Source organism: Daldinia loculata, assembly GCF_022478755.1.
Source record: "Daldinia loculata strain CBS 113971 unplaced genomic scaffold F4817scaffold_69, whole genome shotgun sequence".
Taxonomy (NCBI): domain Eukaryota; kingdom Fungi; phylum Ascomycota; class Sordariomycetes; order Xylariales; family Hypoxylaceae; genus Daldinia; species Daldinia loculata.
In genome coordinates this window covers 117,289-133,883 of record NW_026054923.1, presented here as the reverse complement: position 1 = coordinate 133,883, position 16,595 = coordinate 117,289, and the positions used below count along the sequence as shown (strand labels likewise).

General features: G+C 46.3%; 6 protein-coding genes across 6 annotated transcripts; 5 read left to right on the top strand and 1 right to left on the bottom strand.

Moving 5' to 3' along the window:
- The first annotated feature begins 815 nt into the window (after window positions 1-815).
- On the top strand, window positions 816-2,314 carry F4817DRAFT_258152 (uncharacterized protein). Its single transcript, XM_049299242.1, has one exon. The coding sequence runs from the start codon at window positions 962-964 to the stop codon at window positions 2,051-2,053; it is 1,092 nt and encodes a 363-aa protein (XP_049155047.1). The 5' UTR covers window positions 816-961; the 3' UTR covers window positions 2,054-2,314.
- Window positions 2,315-3,375: 1,061 nt separating this feature from the next.
- On the top strand, window positions 3,376-4,133 carry F4817DRAFT_368451 (uncharacterized protein; the record flags this gene model as incomplete). Its single annotated transcript, XM_049307239.1, has 1 exon — window positions 3,376-4,133. One exon carries the CDS (start codon window positions 3,376-3,378, stop codon window positions 4,057-4,059), a length of 684 nt encoding a protein of 227 aa, XP_049155046.1. The 3' UTR covers window positions 4,060-4,133.
- A 2,462-nt stretch (window positions 4,134-6,595) lies between these two features.
- F4817DRAFT_319935 (glycoside hydrolase family 61 protein) lies at window positions 6,596-7,407 on the top strand (the record flags this gene model as incomplete). Its single annotated transcript, XM_049301123.1, has 3 exons — window positions 6,596-6,647; window positions 6,703-6,792; window positions 6,857-7,407. The coding sequence occupies 3 exons, from the start codon at window positions 6,596-6,598 to the stop codon at window positions 7,405-7,407; spliced, it is 693 nt and encodes a 230-aa protein (XP_049155045.1).
- A 274-nt stretch (window positions 7,408-7,681) lies between these two features.
- F4817DRAFT_258122 (uncharacterized protein) lies at window positions 7,682-8,572 on the bottom strand. Its single transcript, XM_049299241.1, has one exon. The coding sequence runs from the start codon at window positions 8,352-8,354 to the stop codon at window positions 7,872-7,874; it is 483 nt and encodes a 160-aa protein (XP_049155044.1). The 5' UTR covers window positions 8,355-8,572; the 3' UTR covers window positions 7,682-7,871.
- Window positions 8,573-9,897: 1,325 nt separating this feature from the next.
- Window positions 9,898-11,671, top strand: F4817DRAFT_350279 (monooxygenase). Its single transcript, XM_049304933.1, has one exon. It carries the CDS (start codon window positions 10,222-10,224, stop codon window positions 11,560-11,562), a length of 1,341 nt encoding a protein of 446 aa, XP_049155043.1. The 5' UTR covers window positions 9,898-10,221; the 3' UTR covers window positions 11,563-11,671.
- A 2,216-nt stretch (window positions 11,672-13,887) lies between these two features.
- F4817DRAFT_319931 (uncharacterized protein) lies at window positions 13,888-16,024 on the top strand (the record flags this gene model as incomplete). Its single annotated transcript, XM_049301122.1, has 4 exons — window positions 13,888-14,240; window positions 14,304-14,999; window positions 15,048-15,337; window positions 15,396-16,024. 4 exons carry the CDS (start codon window positions 13,888-13,890, stop codon window positions 16,022-16,024), a joined length of 1,968 nt encoding a protein of 655 aa, XP_049155042.1.
- Window positions 16,025-16,595: the final 571 nt, after the last annotated feature.

Here is a 16,595-nt window from a genome sequence, read left to right as displayed (position 1 = left end):
GATTGGCTTGCCTAAACCCCACGCAATATCACTATCATAATACCGATATGCATACCTAGGTAGTTATTTAATCAGGTACGACATAAGAGTAGCAGGAAGTAAAATATAAAGCACGAGGAGGAAATATAAGAAGAGACAAAAAACAGTGCGGAAGAAGATGAGTGATTCCCAAGTTGGGCGATATATAACCGCCGCATAGGACTCTTTCGCATCTACGATCTAGGCGATAAGACTTTGAGACATCTGCACCAGCGGCAGCAAGACCTTATCTGGTGATAGATCTGTCGCCCGGTCACCATGTAGGTACGCGAATCCCACCTGCCAAACCAACCAGCCCTGTTGACTCTTTAGTGGCGTTTGTCAGCAGGGCTTGTTTGCTTTATGGGCGTCGGGGAAATGTATCTATAGATTTTATTAACACATGCGATAGGTTATTTAGAGTCAATTATAACAAACACCGGCCCGAGGCGCTTTACAAGGAGGCGGCCTGCATGAGGCTTTAAATAGTATGCGTGCCAATTGGTATTGAACTCGAGATGAATGACGTTGGAACGTTCGCAAACAGTTTTGAAAGGAATGTAGAAGTGAGTTTTAAAAATGAAATATTTGAACAAATATTGTATGCTGGATATAAAATCCTTAAGAAACTTATGCTCATCTAATGAAATTTATAAAGTTATACTATTCTAAGTTAGGCTAGTTGATAACTTAATGCACGTTATGAATTGAGAGCTATGAATTGAGATCCTTAGCTGAAAGAGAGCTGATGTTTTAGGCACTTAGTAGGCGCGTCCTCCATTTTCCCCACCGGTGCCTTTTTATTGCATTAGCGGATCTAAAGCAATGCGCCGCCACATTCAACATCACAAAGTCCTCTCCTACAAATGAGTTTATCAGCGTGCTATTCTACGGTATTAAACATTTAGCTACGGAATGAAACGTAGACAACACGACAGCCAATATGCCACGTCCACTAAGATCGAGCTGTGATCGTTGTCACTCGCAGAAGCTCAAATGTCCTAAGCAGCCTGGAGTCGCAACTTGCACAAGATGTCTCAAAGCCGGTGCCACTTGTATCTTCAGCCCGGCCGGACTTAGCACTCGACGCGCGTTGCCGGCCTCTAATCTTACCTACTTGAACGGCGACCTGGATATGAATATGCAGTTTGACTGGCCTCCTTTGGAATTTGAAAATGCCTTAGTCACTCCCCCAGAAGTTTCCCAAGAATCCCTACCAGATCAACAGGTCGAACAATCAGAGCCAGCTTCGCAGGACCCACGGTCAACCTACATCCGTCTGCTAACCTCCCTGGCGGTCGAGGTTGATCAGGTATCTATAACTTTGTCATCCGTGTCGCACGTCCATGTGCCCAAGAATCGACCAATTGGGGAATATCATGATAAATTCATCGAAAATGCCGCCCGCACCGTCTGTATCGAGCAACTCTTCACTCTAGCTCAGGGCCTTACGGATATTTACCCACAGGTCCTAAGCGTCCTTTTTGATAGGCCAGACTCTCCTAACTGCCAGGATCCGGATTGCTTTCATATGTCCGAGCTGCCTGATGATATAGCGGCCTTCTTTTCGACCCCAGGTGATGATCAGAATGAGATTGATACCTTTCTCTTCAACCTTTTGGTGTCCTGCCACGCCAAAGTTGTAGACGCGATGGGGACCATTATCAGCTGTGCGAAAACGTGTACTCAAGTCACCTTAGCCTCACCTGACCTTGTCGAGCCACATGTGCATGTACCAGAAGTTCGAGTTGGAAACTTTGTTGCAACCAATACGGCCGCTTCGACGATGCAGACCGTCCTCTTAATCCATATCGCTTCGGTTCTCGTTGATAATGCCCAACGGCTTACTAAACGAGTCATTGCCACAATAGAGGACAGGCCTGGCAGCAAGCAAGCTCAAATGCTGAAACTCCAATGCGAACTATTAGAGGAGAAATCGGTCTCCAAGATGAAACTATTGCAACAGGTCAAGGATCTATTTACAACTATAAGTTTCATGAACTGCGATCGAAGGACGGCATCATCGAAAAGATGAAGGATTATTCTTCAATGCCTTTCCGGATATTAGTGGCTCCACGAAGTTACATAGAACGTCCACCAAGCAACCACCTCTAACCCATCCATGCCTTGTTTCGGTATGGCCACTTGCCCTGCTAGTCGAAATTCATAATGCTTACAGCCCCAGCCATGTCTTTACCTGCTGATATCAACATTTCACAAAGGAGCTAGATACCTTGATCATCGAATCTTCTTCATTCGGCACCTAGAAGGCGAAGCTACCAGGCGATAGACCGACAACTATCAGTAGTCCAGAAGCATGAAAGCTATACTTGGTAATAACACCAGGTTCTTTATCGCTTCGACGTTGGGCTTAAGACTAGTAAGCTGACGATGTAGCCCAGGCTTGGCAGTTGGCAGATGTTTGCTGCACATGTTGCAGTGTCAATAGAGTACTCTCTAATTTGCCTTGAACTCTCCTGGTAGCAATAATACCCACTTCGTATTGAAGTAAGAGAAGGGATTACGCTACAGGGTACATCAATATTGAGCTGCTCGATGTGGAATCTCCTGCCGAATCTATACCCGAGAATCGAGATAGAAAAGCGTTTGGTATCATTCGATCCACTTCAGGTTTACTTGTTTGCTTTTCAAGCAACTACCTCATATAAAGCCATTGAACACAACAAAGAGATAGTCAGCAATAAGCAATAAGCTCAAATAACACTTGGCACACGCTTGATCGATTATTTAACTATGACAGGTATGATGTTACAACAGCTTAAGTTTTAGTTTAGTTACCATCACCTAACTAACCATCGTACTTAACAGTGAGATATGTTGACGAATACTCTATTATTTTTATGAATCCCTATTTATCAAGTCCAATACCATATTATATATAGCGGCAAGCGGTATAACCGAATATAGGTACCTACGTAGTATAATATTTACTCTTGCTCCTAGTTTTCTGCCTCGGTAAGAAAAGCTAAGTCTCCAACTAATAAAATGTTAGTGCAATAGGATCTTCGGCTTTATAATCAAAGGAAAGGTTGACTAGACAATGCTGCATTGTAAATTTCAGTAGATCGTACGGCTGACCTTTGAGATACACAGCTGATAATTGATTGTTAAGTCACGTCTTTGTATCTACTATCAAAATAAAGACTATATTTAGTATTCTAACTGAATTCTAATTCGGTTCTTAAATGTACAACAATTATCCCTTCCGCGAATAGCCATTAATGTCTCTTGTAGCACAGGTCGCATTTAGGTGGCCTACTAGATAGATATCAGATAATGAACCAAATTTCTACTTTACAGAGGGAGATCTGTGGAATACACGAGCTGTTATCCGGGATGGCATCTAGACATCGCTCTAAATCGCTGCCTGCTCTAAGGAAGCGGATAAAGGCCTTCGGAGAGGAGCACGGATGTGATAAGAGACGCAGGAGCTGTACTTTGCTAAAGAACAAGGTTAAAAGGTTACCTGAGATCATCTTCGCACGGTGCAATTGCAGAAATGCTAGGAACGAGGACTACGACAGCGATGAGGAAGACCGGAGGAATGGAGTTCCTACTGTACACACCCAGCGCCGTGGTGGCCAGTTCACCTCGGATATGAAGACAATAGTCGCCGAAAGGCACGAAGAACTCATAGCCCGCAAGTGCGAACTACAGAGGGACCTATACACCGCAAAGCAGCGGTACCTCGACGCGCGCGACCCGTTCATTAACACCTCTAACGCGAGATGGGATGCGAAAAAGTGCTTCAAATATCGGGAACTGGAAGATAACTACGTAGACCTGACGCGTAAGTACTTCAAGCTCGAAGACGACATAAACGAGCTCCAGGCTATGCTCCTCAGCTTCGGGGAGAGCGTATCCGTGCCGGTGCCGGTGCGGAAAATCGGAAATTGGGATATGAACACGCGCCGTTCTCGCATATGGACGTTGGCGAATGCTAGTTACGAGTGGGAGTCGCCTAATGATCTTTCGGCGGCGGGTTCGCGGGGCGGTATTGGTGGATCTAGGACTTTTTGAAATGTTTAGGTATTTCCAGTGGTTTAATTCTTTGTTTAAGGTATATCTTTGTTTATGAAATGTCAGGGGTCGTGTTGCACAGAGTGGGTAGTAAGGGTCTAGCTTGTGGTAAAGAATAGGGGGGAGGGTGCCCCGTTTATAAAGGTTTATGACAGGAATTATTATATATCGTAACAAGTAGCTTAAATATAAAACAGAAGTTTTAGTTATATCACTGAAAATCATGCCGCTTTTGTAGCACAACTCTTTAGAAATGGTTCCAAGGAATTACGGAGTGGAGTGTAGACGTGTCAGGATTTATACCCGTCGATTGATGTCATACCCAGAGTGAGTGTTTAGGATAGGTAGACCAAGTAATAGATAGTATTGATCTAGTAACGCCTGGCCTTCTATCCTCTTACGAAGGCGCTTCGCGCCTCTTATATAGTAGATAGACCCCTGTAGCTACCCCTGACCCATAATACCCTGACAAGACGTACGTAGGTAGGTATAGATTCCACTGCTGAATTAGTTTTAAGTAAGGTACCTAATAACTAATACGTATTAAAAGCCCATGAGTTTCTCGAGACTTTAAATACGTTGTTATATCAAAGGCAGCGTTATACTTAGCAAACTATCAAATGTCACATTTTAATGTAAGGTAGGTAATCTACTATCTTCGGTTAGGTACATGGTAGAATTCTACAGTACTCCCTAATAAATTATAAATCACGATAGGCATATCACTGAAATCGATGCGCTTTATTTTTAAACACTAAACTTTATTAAGGCTTACTATCTACTTCCATTTTCACACTACTTCCACTCCGTCGCTCTGCGATCGGAAAAGGGGGGGAGGGGGAACCGATATTACTAGAATAAGGGTGTATTTACCTCTGGAACCATTTTTCGAATTCGACTCATACTTACCTATCGTCGCCTGCAGCTGTGGCACTTCTCATTGACGCGAACCGTGTCGGACTCAGGGGCGTCCATGAGAGTGACAAGAGGGCATCGGCCGTAAGAAGCAACCAAGGGACATGCGATCACCTGGCTGGAATAGTCCTGGCGATGTTGGCAGGTGTATAGTTGTTGCGGGTGCCAGCACATGATGGGCGGTATTGAAGGGTTAAAGGGTTAAAAGGTTAAAAGTATGAGTAGAAGTTAGAAATGGTTGTTGAGATTCCCCCGGTGTAGAAGTGTGTGAATGGTTGATCCTGTCAACCGAAGAAGTCGAATACTAAGCTGAGCTGTTGTGATGATTGGAATGATGGAATATACGAAGTGGTTCGGACTGGTTCTTATACCTTTCTCAAGAGCCTTTAGAACAATGAGCATTGTTTATCCATAAAATGTTATTGTTGGCGTTTCTCTTTGACCAACCTAGAAGAAGTAGATTCTTACAATAAAGATGTCTAAGTTTTTGTCAATAGCATTGTCTTTCATACTATATGGCCTCTAGGTAAACACAGTCCTAGGTCTTTGAATAACTACAATTGATCCGGGCTCTACTAAGAAGACAGGCTCTTCTGTCTTGGATTATCTTTCAGGCCCCTTAAACCACAAACCCTTTCACAGCGCACAACTTCATTTTTCAGCCCACTGAAGGTAGACATTATGGAGTACCCTGGTATACGCAGTGAGCTCCAAAACTATCACTAGAGCCTCAAAGTCTTGGCCGAAGATCTTACCTAGACACGATTAGTTTAGTTTGAGACTACTTCTACTAATCAGCAACCTTGAAGCATACACCTACCTTAGGTAGGTACTTAAAGGGGGAAAGGTAAGATCCAAGTATAACCCCTGTTTACGTTTCTATTCGTAGCCATATTTTACCCGATTCCACGATTGAGTTTACTGGCATTCCTGGGTCGAGAGAATCGAAGCACTCGCGAGCTCAAAGTGGAATACAATGAAACCGCCTTCTGCCCGAAGTGAGGAGGCAGCCTAACGTCTTTGACTTCGGTCCGTCCAGTGCTACTACACTGACAAATACTAGCCTACCAGTCCTGTGCCCATTCCTAATGTGTCACTAAGCGTCGGGATATTGGGCCGACTTTCAGTCGAAGGCACGAGGTCTATCCCCTAAGTGAACGGCCACGCCTACACACCAAGAATCTGGGCCGGTGGACTCAACACACTACCCCACAGAATATGGCCTGCATATCGGTTTTCCAAGACTTCATGCATTCATTTACCTCCCGTCAACTTCAATTAAGGTGGGAAAGCTGATTGGTTGTGGGGGAGTTATACAAGGGTGAGTATCATTTACCCGGAGGACCTTTATCCGCTCGGTAGCCATCTCGCCGCGTCCAAACATGTAAGGTCGTCATTGAGCATGGCTCAATCATTCGGTAATGCAAGAATTTAATTGATCTCCCCATGCCTTTTTTAGAAATTCGCGGAAAGAGAGCATGGATATAATAATAGTAGTACGACGTGTGTCCCCCTGACATTCTCCATGTATATATATCGAGTGCCGCCGATCTTTAAAGCCTGCCATACCAGATTCAAGGAACTTCACCACTACCAACCTACATTCCCACGTCTTGATAAAATGAAGGCTGTTGCCGCTGTCCTCGCCCTCGTGGCAGCCGTCCAGGCCCACTGTAAGTTGAATAAAGCCATAAATGACCCGCGGTAAAGTAACTAATATACGGCCAGACACTTTCCCAGCGCTAGTTGCAAACGGTGGTTCTACTGACAAGTGGGAGTACGTGAGGAAGACAACGAACTACCAGAGCAATGGACCAGGTCCGTATTTTCTGGCTCTTGCCTATGAACTATCGTTTTAATAGCATCAACTAACACCTCGTAGTGACCGACGTCAGCTCCGAGCAGTTCCGCTGCTACCAACTCGCCGCAGGCAACGAGGGCGCCAAGACGATGACCGTAGCCGCCGGCTCCACCGTTGGCTTCACGGCCGACGCCTCCGTCTCTCACCCGGGGACTCTGCAGTTCTACATGGCGAAGGTGCCCGCGGGCCAGAAAGCAGACTCGTGGGACGGCTCAGGCGCAGTGTGGTTCAAGATCTTCTCGCAGGGCCCGAACATCTCGCCCAGCGGTCTGACCTGGCCCAGCCAGGGCGCCACGCAGGTCACGACCAAGATCCCGTCGTGCATCCCCGCCGGCGACTACCTGCTCCGCGTCGAGCACATCGCTCTTCACTCCGCGGGCTCGGTCGGCGGCGCCCAGACGTACATCTCGTGCGCGCAGCTCACTGTTACTGGCGGCGGCAGCAAGACTCCTACGAACCTTGTCTCGTTCCCTGGCGCTTACAAGGCTACCGACCCTGGCATATTAATTAACATCTACTACCCGGTACCTACTTCTTACACCGCCCCTGGACCTGCTGTGTTCACTTGTTAAGTAGCTATGGAGGTTGGGTAACATAGGTCTGTGGAACTCGTGATAGGGAGCGAGTAATATTATGAGATAGTCTCTGAATAAATGTCTTGACTTCAAGTCTTACTACGAATCACGTAGTGAAACCACAATAGGCAGCTTCTACCTCGTGATCATGCGTTTAATACATCCTCTAGATTGTAGCATAGTAGCTTTCCGCTAGATACTGTTAGATAGCAGGTCGCAGGCATTACGACAAAACCATCTACCAGAAGCAATTCACTCACGCGCATAGAATCATAGACAAAACTCAGGTTTAAATCAACAGAAAATATTGTATTTCTTTCCTTCGGTATCAAGAATTAAAGTCCATACTCGTATCCATACATTTCCACCCCTTGCCCATGAAAATTCGGGTATATGGGTTATTATGCTTAACCAAAATGGGTATTCCTCCTCTCTAGACTCTAGGTCTTCGTTTCGATAATTTAAGAGGTGGTGGCATCGAAGGACAGGAAGGTTGAGGCATTGCCAGCCTCGTCCTCATCTTGCTTGATGTTGTTGTCAAGCTTCTTCTGCTCCTTAGCCATGTCGGCGGAGACATCCTGTCCCTGGGCTTGCTCGATCATCAAGCGAAAGATGGTGGCCTGGAGCTTGAGAACCTTGTTCTTTATCTTGCCGCGCTGGAGAGCATCGGCAGCCTCACCGGAGGCATCGTCGATAGCAGGGTTGAATGCCTGCTCCTCAGCTTGGTTGCAGATCTTGTTAACCGAGTTAAGGAAGTCGAGGTCGTCCTTATCGGCGCTGGCCAGGTTGTTTAAGTCCAGTGCACTGAAGACGGCGAGGGCTTCTTCTTGTGCGTTACCGGCAACACCTCCGGAGATCGAGATGTCGTTGTACTTCTGTTGGGTGAAGACACCAGCCTGGGCGAAGGCAGCGTAAGCCGCAACTAGAGCAAGAGAGAAACGCATTGTGATTATTTTGGTGTGGTAGGGTAAAAAAAAAGTCGGATGATTCAAAGTCGTCAACGACTGGCTAACTTTATTCGACTAGCGAAATGAAATGAATACGAGTAATGGAAAGGAACAGCACAGCTGTTGGAGAAGAAAGAAGGAATAGAAACTGGCTGTTGATGTTTATAGAATGGGATGAAGAAAAAAGACTTGCGAAACGTATGGGCGGGAAGTCGTAGATCTTATACGATGTGATACGATGTGATTTCCATAAGATCCGGAAAATCATCTTAACATTTCTGGGGCGCTCAACTATCTCGTCGGTAACTGTAGCCGGGCTGAAGCCTCGTAACGGGACGTAGGACGGACACGCTTGTGCTAGTCGAGTTGGTTATGCAACGCGCTTTGCGTGAAGACAGCGAAGAATGTCTTGGCTGAAACCCATGTCCCCTTTTTCACCTTAAGATTTGGTATCGCGAGCCCGGTCTGCGAAGTAGGACCCGACAACGCCAAGAGACGAACACCTCAAATGGCGCCGAACATACTGGTGATACCCTGAGAGATCCTTCAATATCGGGAGATATAATGATGGGGTTCGCAGCCCGCGTCCGGATGGCCATTTCGGGTTCGCCTAGCCGCTATCGTGAGGCTCCTCAAGTGGAAATCTTAGATTAGAAAGCGCACGGTCCCGGTCCTGACGTTGATAGTCTATTATTGTGATTATAGCGATATGAGAGCAGAGTATCAAACATAGACAAAATAAACATTATACTCTATAAAAATTATACTCTAAATATCAAGGGTGAGTTTTAACCGAACATAGTTCGTTTAAAGCAGAGAATAGTGCAACCATAGAATGGTTTCTTCATGAGTTCATGTCGTCTGAAGTCGAGCAGGGGTGAACAGGGGGGTAAGCGGTTAGTTAAAGCGAAGGGAACCCGACTCCACTGTCCCCCAGTGGCTAGCGAAACTGCAGGGTAGTCCTTGTAGCCCCTTGCCGCTCCATAGAAGCCGAAATCTTACAAGTTCGTATGTCGAAGTTATGAGTGTGGAAAACTGGGTTACTATCAAGGGGCAACCCACGTTTTAGAGCATGGATTCAAGACAGGTAGATTCCGCGATATCGACATGTGTATTGTGTAGTTATCGTGCCATGTTGAAAGCCAGCGACATTGAATCGAATCCACATCCATGACAAGGTTCCATTCTAGTATCCGATGGACGAAATAGAACTCAGTCCCATTCTTAGTCGTAGACCTTATTACCCCGTGGATATCATGGGATTTTCAAAAGACCATACTCATTTTACTAAAATGTGTTGTTCGCCACCCTTACAAGAGCTGTCGGCATCTAATAACGGAAACCCTCTTTTTCTTGTCATTTCTCCTTTGTTTGATTACGCATTGGAGACGGTGAAGCTAATATACCATATGATTTCAAATCACATTTCTCATGTGTTAACGACGAAGACAACATTGATGCAGATATAGTAGCGGCGAGACTAATCGAAACCGTTCCGTCGGAGACTTTCTTTGGTAAGCATCATGTTCGACCAGTCACACGGTAGTAGAATTCATCAAAGAATGAATTGGATTGGTAGCCGTCGACTTAGCGGCATGTATCTTCGTTGATTTATAAGTCAATACTGATATCGAAGGCGTAACTAAGTCCGACTGTTACCACTTTATGCAACATTTGTCTATCCGGCTTTGGGGTTGGCTTCTCGGATCTCTCGTCATACCCCTCAGTAATGGCGACATCCCACGGTGTATAAGCCGATCCGGACGGGCCGGAGCCTACCTCATAACGTAGAAGAACGGTGCACTCCCGCCGCAAAGGAGCCCTGTAGATCCGTAGGAAGAGACACAAACAGTACTTCGTAGACATGGCCGAGAAACAGCAACAGAAGAAGCAGCTTCACCTAGGCGCTTTCATGCGCCCGGTAAGCTTGCACACAGGAGCATGGCGATATCCAGGCGCCTATCCCGATGCCAACTTCAACTTCCAGCACATCAAGTCGTTTGCGCAGAAACTAGAAGCCGCCAAGTTCGACGCATTCTTCATGGCCGATCATCTGGCCGTATTAAACATGCCGATCGAGGCGCTCCGACGCAGTCACACAGTCACGTCGTTCGAGCCGTTCACTTTATTATCAAGTCTAGCCGCAGTGACCGAGCGCATCGGCCTCGTCGCTACGGCTTCGACGACGTACGATGCGCCTTACCACATCGCAAGGCGCTTTGCGTCGCTCGACCATCTGAGCGGAGGCCGCGCCGGCTGGAATATTGTCACAACCGCTAATCCAGACTCGGCACGCAACTTCGGCCAAGACGCCCATAAAGAACACAGTGAACGCTACGCTCGGGCCCGCGAATTCTACGATGTGGTGACAGGGCTCTGGGATAGCTTTGCTGATGACGCTTTCGTGCGTGATGTCGAAAGCGGCATCTTCTTCAATCCCGAGCGCCTGCACGTTCTCGATCATCACGGAGCCGAACTCGACGTCAGGGGTCCACTAAACATTGCGCGACCACCGCAGGGATGGCCGGTAATCGTGCAAGCCGGCGCATCGGAGCCGGGGAAACAGCTTGCTGCCGAGACGGCTGAGGTAGTATTTTGCGCACCGCGAAATCTCGAGGCGGGCAAGGAGTTCTTCAAGGACGTGAAGGGTCGGCTTGCCGCTGTGGGCCGTACCCCTGACGATGTAAAGCTACTACCCGCCGCGTTTATAATCATTGGTGATACAGTCGAAGAGGCCCAAGCTAAGCGGCTGAAGTTGGACAGTCTTGTGCACTATGAGAGTTCCATCGCTTCGCTCTCTATTGCACTTGGCTACGACGTCGCCAACTTAGATCCAGACGGCCCTCTGCCGACTGAGCTTCCGGAGACCAACGCAAGCAAATCAAGCCGCGAGAGTGTGTTAAAGCTCGCAGCGACCGAAGGTCTTACCGTCCGCCAACTCGCACAAAGATATGGAGGATATTCCGGTCTAGCGTTTGTCGGAACGGTCCAGACGGTGGCCGATGAGATGGAGCAGTGGCTTATACAAGAGGGTTCAGACGGCTTCAATGTTGTTTTTCCCTTCTTACCACAGGGCCTTGATGATGTCGTTGAACGCTTGATCCCGGAGCTGCAGCGGCGAGGGCTCTTCCGTAAGGATTACGAGGGGACAACTCTGCGGGAGCACTTGGGCCTCAAGCGACCAAAGAACAAGTTCTTCCCCTAAGATAGGAGTGTTGCACTTGTTGATAGTCGTAGTTGTACCTCATATACGAAGAATGAATTAGTTATAATGATATTCACTCGATGAAGATATATAAGACTTCTAATTGGACAATTGTCTATTATTTGAAGTCTGATAGTGCTATCAAACGTGAGACTCAGCCAATTATTCCTGTAAAGAGTTGTGTAAATATCATATAAGTATTAGAGGACAACAACTAGTCCTAGATGGCTCTTTTACTGACCTTGGGTATCTAAGAAACTATTGTGTTAATCTAGGAATCTTCATATCGACAATTCAACTTCTTTGATAGTCTATCACTTCGTTACACTTGATCACCTGACAATAGGGACGCAACAGCATGTTAATAATTAGTTACATTATACTGTCATAATTATGATACGGAGGTAAGTAACCAAAGTATCTACCCCATTGATACTGATATCCTATAAACCAAGCCAAGTTATCATTGTCGTTGTCGTAAGCTATTAACATCTTGCCACCCCCGCTGCTGCCATAGTAGGTATTGAGGGTAAAGTATGGGAAGTTGTTTGATCCTATCTTTAACTCTATAGCTCGCGGTGCGACAAGTATTTATTTGCCATAATCTAATTCGTTAGTAGAAGTCTCTAGACGGTAGTTTGTGAGGAATAGTACGTACTAGGATCGACAGGGTGAGGAGGCTTAGGCTTGGGCGGTTCATTAGCCCCGTTGACAATATTCTCGTTGTTATTGCGGCCCATCTTGACTTTCGTAAAGACAGTTGTCGATTATGGCAGTCTTTTGGTATTTTAGTTCGGAGTTGGGAAGAAACGTGATGAGTGTATGTATTCAACGCGGTGACTGGCCTCGAAGAGCTGTTTGGATTGGTTGAGTGTGGTTGACTGTGGTTGAGTTTCTGTCAATGGCAGCTCTGGGGAAAGCCTAATATATAGACATCCAGGCCGAATACATCATGGACGTTTGCGCAGATGATTCCAACTATTCCTCCTCAATACTCGCAAGTGCTGCGGTGTGCTCAGGGTTATCTTCGCACTTGAGTGTTAAAACACGGTTAGTCAATGGCGAACGGACCCTTTCCATATAATTCCGCGCAGATGCGAGGATAATAGAAAAGACACTAAGACACAAATCGCCATCGCACAGTTAACTAAGGGTGAAGCGCATTATAGGGTGTGTAAGGGTTTTGATGACTCAAGTATCTCGCAGGCGAATTTCTATCTAATACGCAACGTCCCTGATGTACTAGGGATAGCCAATGTAGACCATAAACACCCTATTTTATCATAGTAGATCACATATCCACATTCCCTTAGATGATCAATCGAAAGGGTAATAATTCCGGTCTTTTGTTCGCAGAATTGCGCAGAGTTAGCGTGAAGGGATCGCAGACTTCCCTCGAAGTGATCACCCTACCGCTCTCGAGTGGATTCTATCTGATCTTTTGCAATATATTATACGCGATGGTGTCTAAGAGGAGTTCCCTGTATGACAATTACACCCATTTCCCACCCTATTCGCCACCCTTCGAGCTGCCGCGCGTATCAATACACCGTAGTCCAGTGTCTTAATGAATACTTGTGACCACGAACGCCAAGAGGCCCAATAGGTTCACCGACAAGAGCTGAGCGAACTTGTCGCTCTTTGTTCGATAATGCGGAATTATTCCAACGTTGAAACTCGCATCTAACCCACATGGAGAATCCGGCCTCGTGTGATACCACGATGCCTTTCACGCGTCAGATGTAGGGTTTCGGGGACATTCCGTGTGGCTGTATTTGTCCGGATACTACGCTGAGCTCGCGCTTCAATAAAATCGAATTATTCAGATTCCCATATATCGAAACCATCCGGCATTAATACGGTGTCGGTGCCGGTGCCAAATACGGCGCATTTGCGTCGTTAAGTGTTGTGGCTTACGATTGAAACCTCGGGTCGGGTTAGGACTGAGATAGATCAAAATTAATTGGTGGAACTTGTTGGCACGAGTAGGTCAAAAGTGCATTTTGTGTAGGATTTCGTCACTCTTCTGCGCAGCAAGAAGGCTCGCGCAAATGCGTGAGGCTCTGGCTGTAAGCTTAACATCAACCCCTGCCATAATCTGTCTTGCGAATTAATCCCCCGCTGGCATTTATTCTTTACTTAGACCAACAAGACACGTCCGAGGATCATAATATAGCTGCCTATTATTTATTTTAATCATTATCTAGCAGGGCTCACGGTTAACTACTGAAACTAGGTATTCTGTGAAGTCGGCTAGAGAGCTATGTCTCCATTGCAGACTAGATTGTACCACGACTGCTCGCTCTATTGTTAGAAGCAGCCGCTATGGAATCATCTACAGCACGAGATATGATGCTTCTATGCCCTCCAGATGAGACGGCTAGAAAGAACTTACACGCCCAGGCTGAATCTGGGACCAATACTGATATTTGCCTTCTTAAAAGCTCAACTCCAAACTTGCTCCAACGTGTCGGCGCATTATCCACCAGGTCTGACAGTCCAAGTACAGTCGAAAGTGTTTGTTGGGACCAATCTTCAGCTGTGTACTCAGAAGCGAGTCCGGCTTCTTTCAAGGATGACCTTTTCACAGAGACAGAGTTGAATATAACCGAACGATGTGGGAGGCCATCCGATACTGACGACGAAATTCGTAACCCATCTCAGATTCTAGACATACAGTAAGCTATACTTCTTCCTCTATCCTACCAAACATTATCTATCGTTGATTTCGCAACTTGTAGATATCCTAAACAAATGCTTACGAAAGCAATGGGCAGCGACTTTCACGATGTCATACCTTCGGCGAGAAATGCAGACGAAAAGCGTATATCATCGAATGATAACAACGAGAATACTACATCCCGAGGCCGACTTAGTGAGACTAGCCAAAGTAGGCACGAGGAGATTAGCAGCGAATTTGAAGACGACGATTTCGATTCCGAGGACGAAGAAGACAACGACGAATGGGCCGGGGAGCCAGACAAGATCGAGACTGCGGTGCTGATGAATATTCCTGATCTGGAATTCGCTGCATCGCTTATTATGGAATTACATAAAGATCGGGTTCATAGTGAAGCACGAAGAATTGGAGGTTGGCAGAAAGGCGTTGTTACCTGCCAAAATTCACCTGGTTCAGGGGAGAGCTCGCGACAATCCTTTGTAAACCCCAACACAGGTCAGAGGGCCTCGAAATCCCGCAAGAAGCAGCGATTGTCGAGATCAAGGGGTGGAGGTTCCGATGATGGAGATGGGGAAAGAGATGACGAGGGAAGTGGTTCACCTGAAAACCACGACGATGGCTCAATATCAGGCGAGCAGAGAGGACGATATGCTTGCCCTTTCAACAAGTCGGACCCTGCCAGGTTCTGTAGCAACCCTATCACCGGAGACCAATATCGCGTGTGCGAATCAGGATACAAAACAATCCAGCGTTTGAAGTAAGGATATACCATAATACCGAAGAAAGTGAACTAACTGTCATCGAGGGAACATATCAAACGGAAGCATCTCTTAATCCAATGTGAGCGCTGCTATAAGAACTTCTCGGGAAAAGGCAAGGCCATCGAAGAAAGCGTCGCCGAGCTGAAGACACATCGCCAGCAACCAGAGCCGTGTGCCGTAGGAAACTCCGAATCCAACTCGGGCATAAATATGGAGCAATGGACGCTACTAGACAGAAGCGGAGGCAAGAAAAGGAAAAAGATTTCCGAAGTCGAGAAATGGTTTAACATCTGGGAGACGATTTACCCAGGAATACCTCGTCCCACGCATCCTTGTGAGTTTTCTGGCCGAAAGCACCAGTATATCCTAGTATGAATCTAATCATCTATTAGGGGCCGAACGGACTACTATAGGAATGAGGTCGTTACCAACACCAGCAAACACACAGGGCTTTGCGAATCTGTTCCAAAGATTCCTCGATCACGGAACCATGTCCGGTAGTATCCAGTTTATCCAAGGGCAAGAGATACTAATGAAAAGCCGCCTGAACTCGTTGGCACAAAGGGCTTATAATCTCCACATGGATCTGAACGACACACCCTCCTTAGGGAATTCTTCGTCTAGCGGCCAGACAGCGACCCAAATTACCATGCCTACAACACCAGTCATAAGCAACCCAACCATGACCCAACGGCACATATCGGTCCCAAAGATGAGCAGACAAAACAGCCAGCCGATGCTTATAAGGGAGCCTCAAGCCCAATACCGGATACTCCCGCCGCAGATCCCCCCAGGAATGACTTATGGCCCGCAGAATTTCCCCGGCTATGGGGGCAATCAACTGACAAGAGTTCCGCCTAACCCCATGCCTGGCCCCTCTCAAGCCTTAGTATTAGACCAACCCGAGTTCCATTGGTCTTACGGGAATATGAGCAATAGCTGGTCTGGATTTGAGTATCTCCCGCATATAGACGCTGAGAATCCGGACCTGCCATATATACAGCAAAACGAGCAAAACTAGACTCCGAATAGGGGGGGATGGAAGAAGGGTAATTTTGAACCTCTTGGTATTATTGAGTTTTCATTCGCTGCATTTCATTCTTTAGTTCTTATGATTTAGGCCGTATTCAATTTCTATCTATTATTATTCATTCCGGCTCGGTGGGTGTTGAAGGGGAAAAATCACAATTCATTAACATAACTAGACTTCTACCTTTCAACGACGTATGTAATTAGTTCTCCTTCGGACATTTGGGAAGTTTTAGCAACTTATTCATGGCTAATGTTTGCTATGAGCGACGATCCTTCCAACTCAAGACTTTATGGATCTAGGAATTAGGATAGACGGGGGACTCTATACTCTTTCAACCTTTTCAACATCATTAAAAATTTCAATGTTCGTCATGTCATGTTTCTTCTATTTCATTTCAATTTCAAAGGTCTCCTCGGCGAGCAAATTTTATCAAATCCTCTTAAAAAATGGATCCGTTAATAATCTATAGAAACTCGTAAAAGTGAAGAAATACCTACAGCATAAAATTCAGCAAGATATTAGAGATGAAAGGAATGTAAATCGAAATCATCGGCTGTCT

What these genes read in the sequence shown, in the direction of transcription:
- F4817DRAFT_258122 (XM_049299241.1), bottom strand. Translation starts at nt 8,354, where the DNA reads ATGCGTTTCTCTCTTGCTCTAGTTGCGGCTTACGCTGCCTTCGCCCAG.
- F4817DRAFT_350279 (XM_049304933.1), top strand. Translation starts at nt 10,222, where the DNA reads ATGGCCGAGAAACAGCAACAGAAGAAGCAGCTTCACCTAGGCGCTTTC.
- F4817DRAFT_258152 (XM_049299242.1), top strand. Translation starts at nt 962, where the DNA reads ATGCCACGTCCACTAAGATCGAGCTGTGATCGTTGTCACTCGCAGAAG.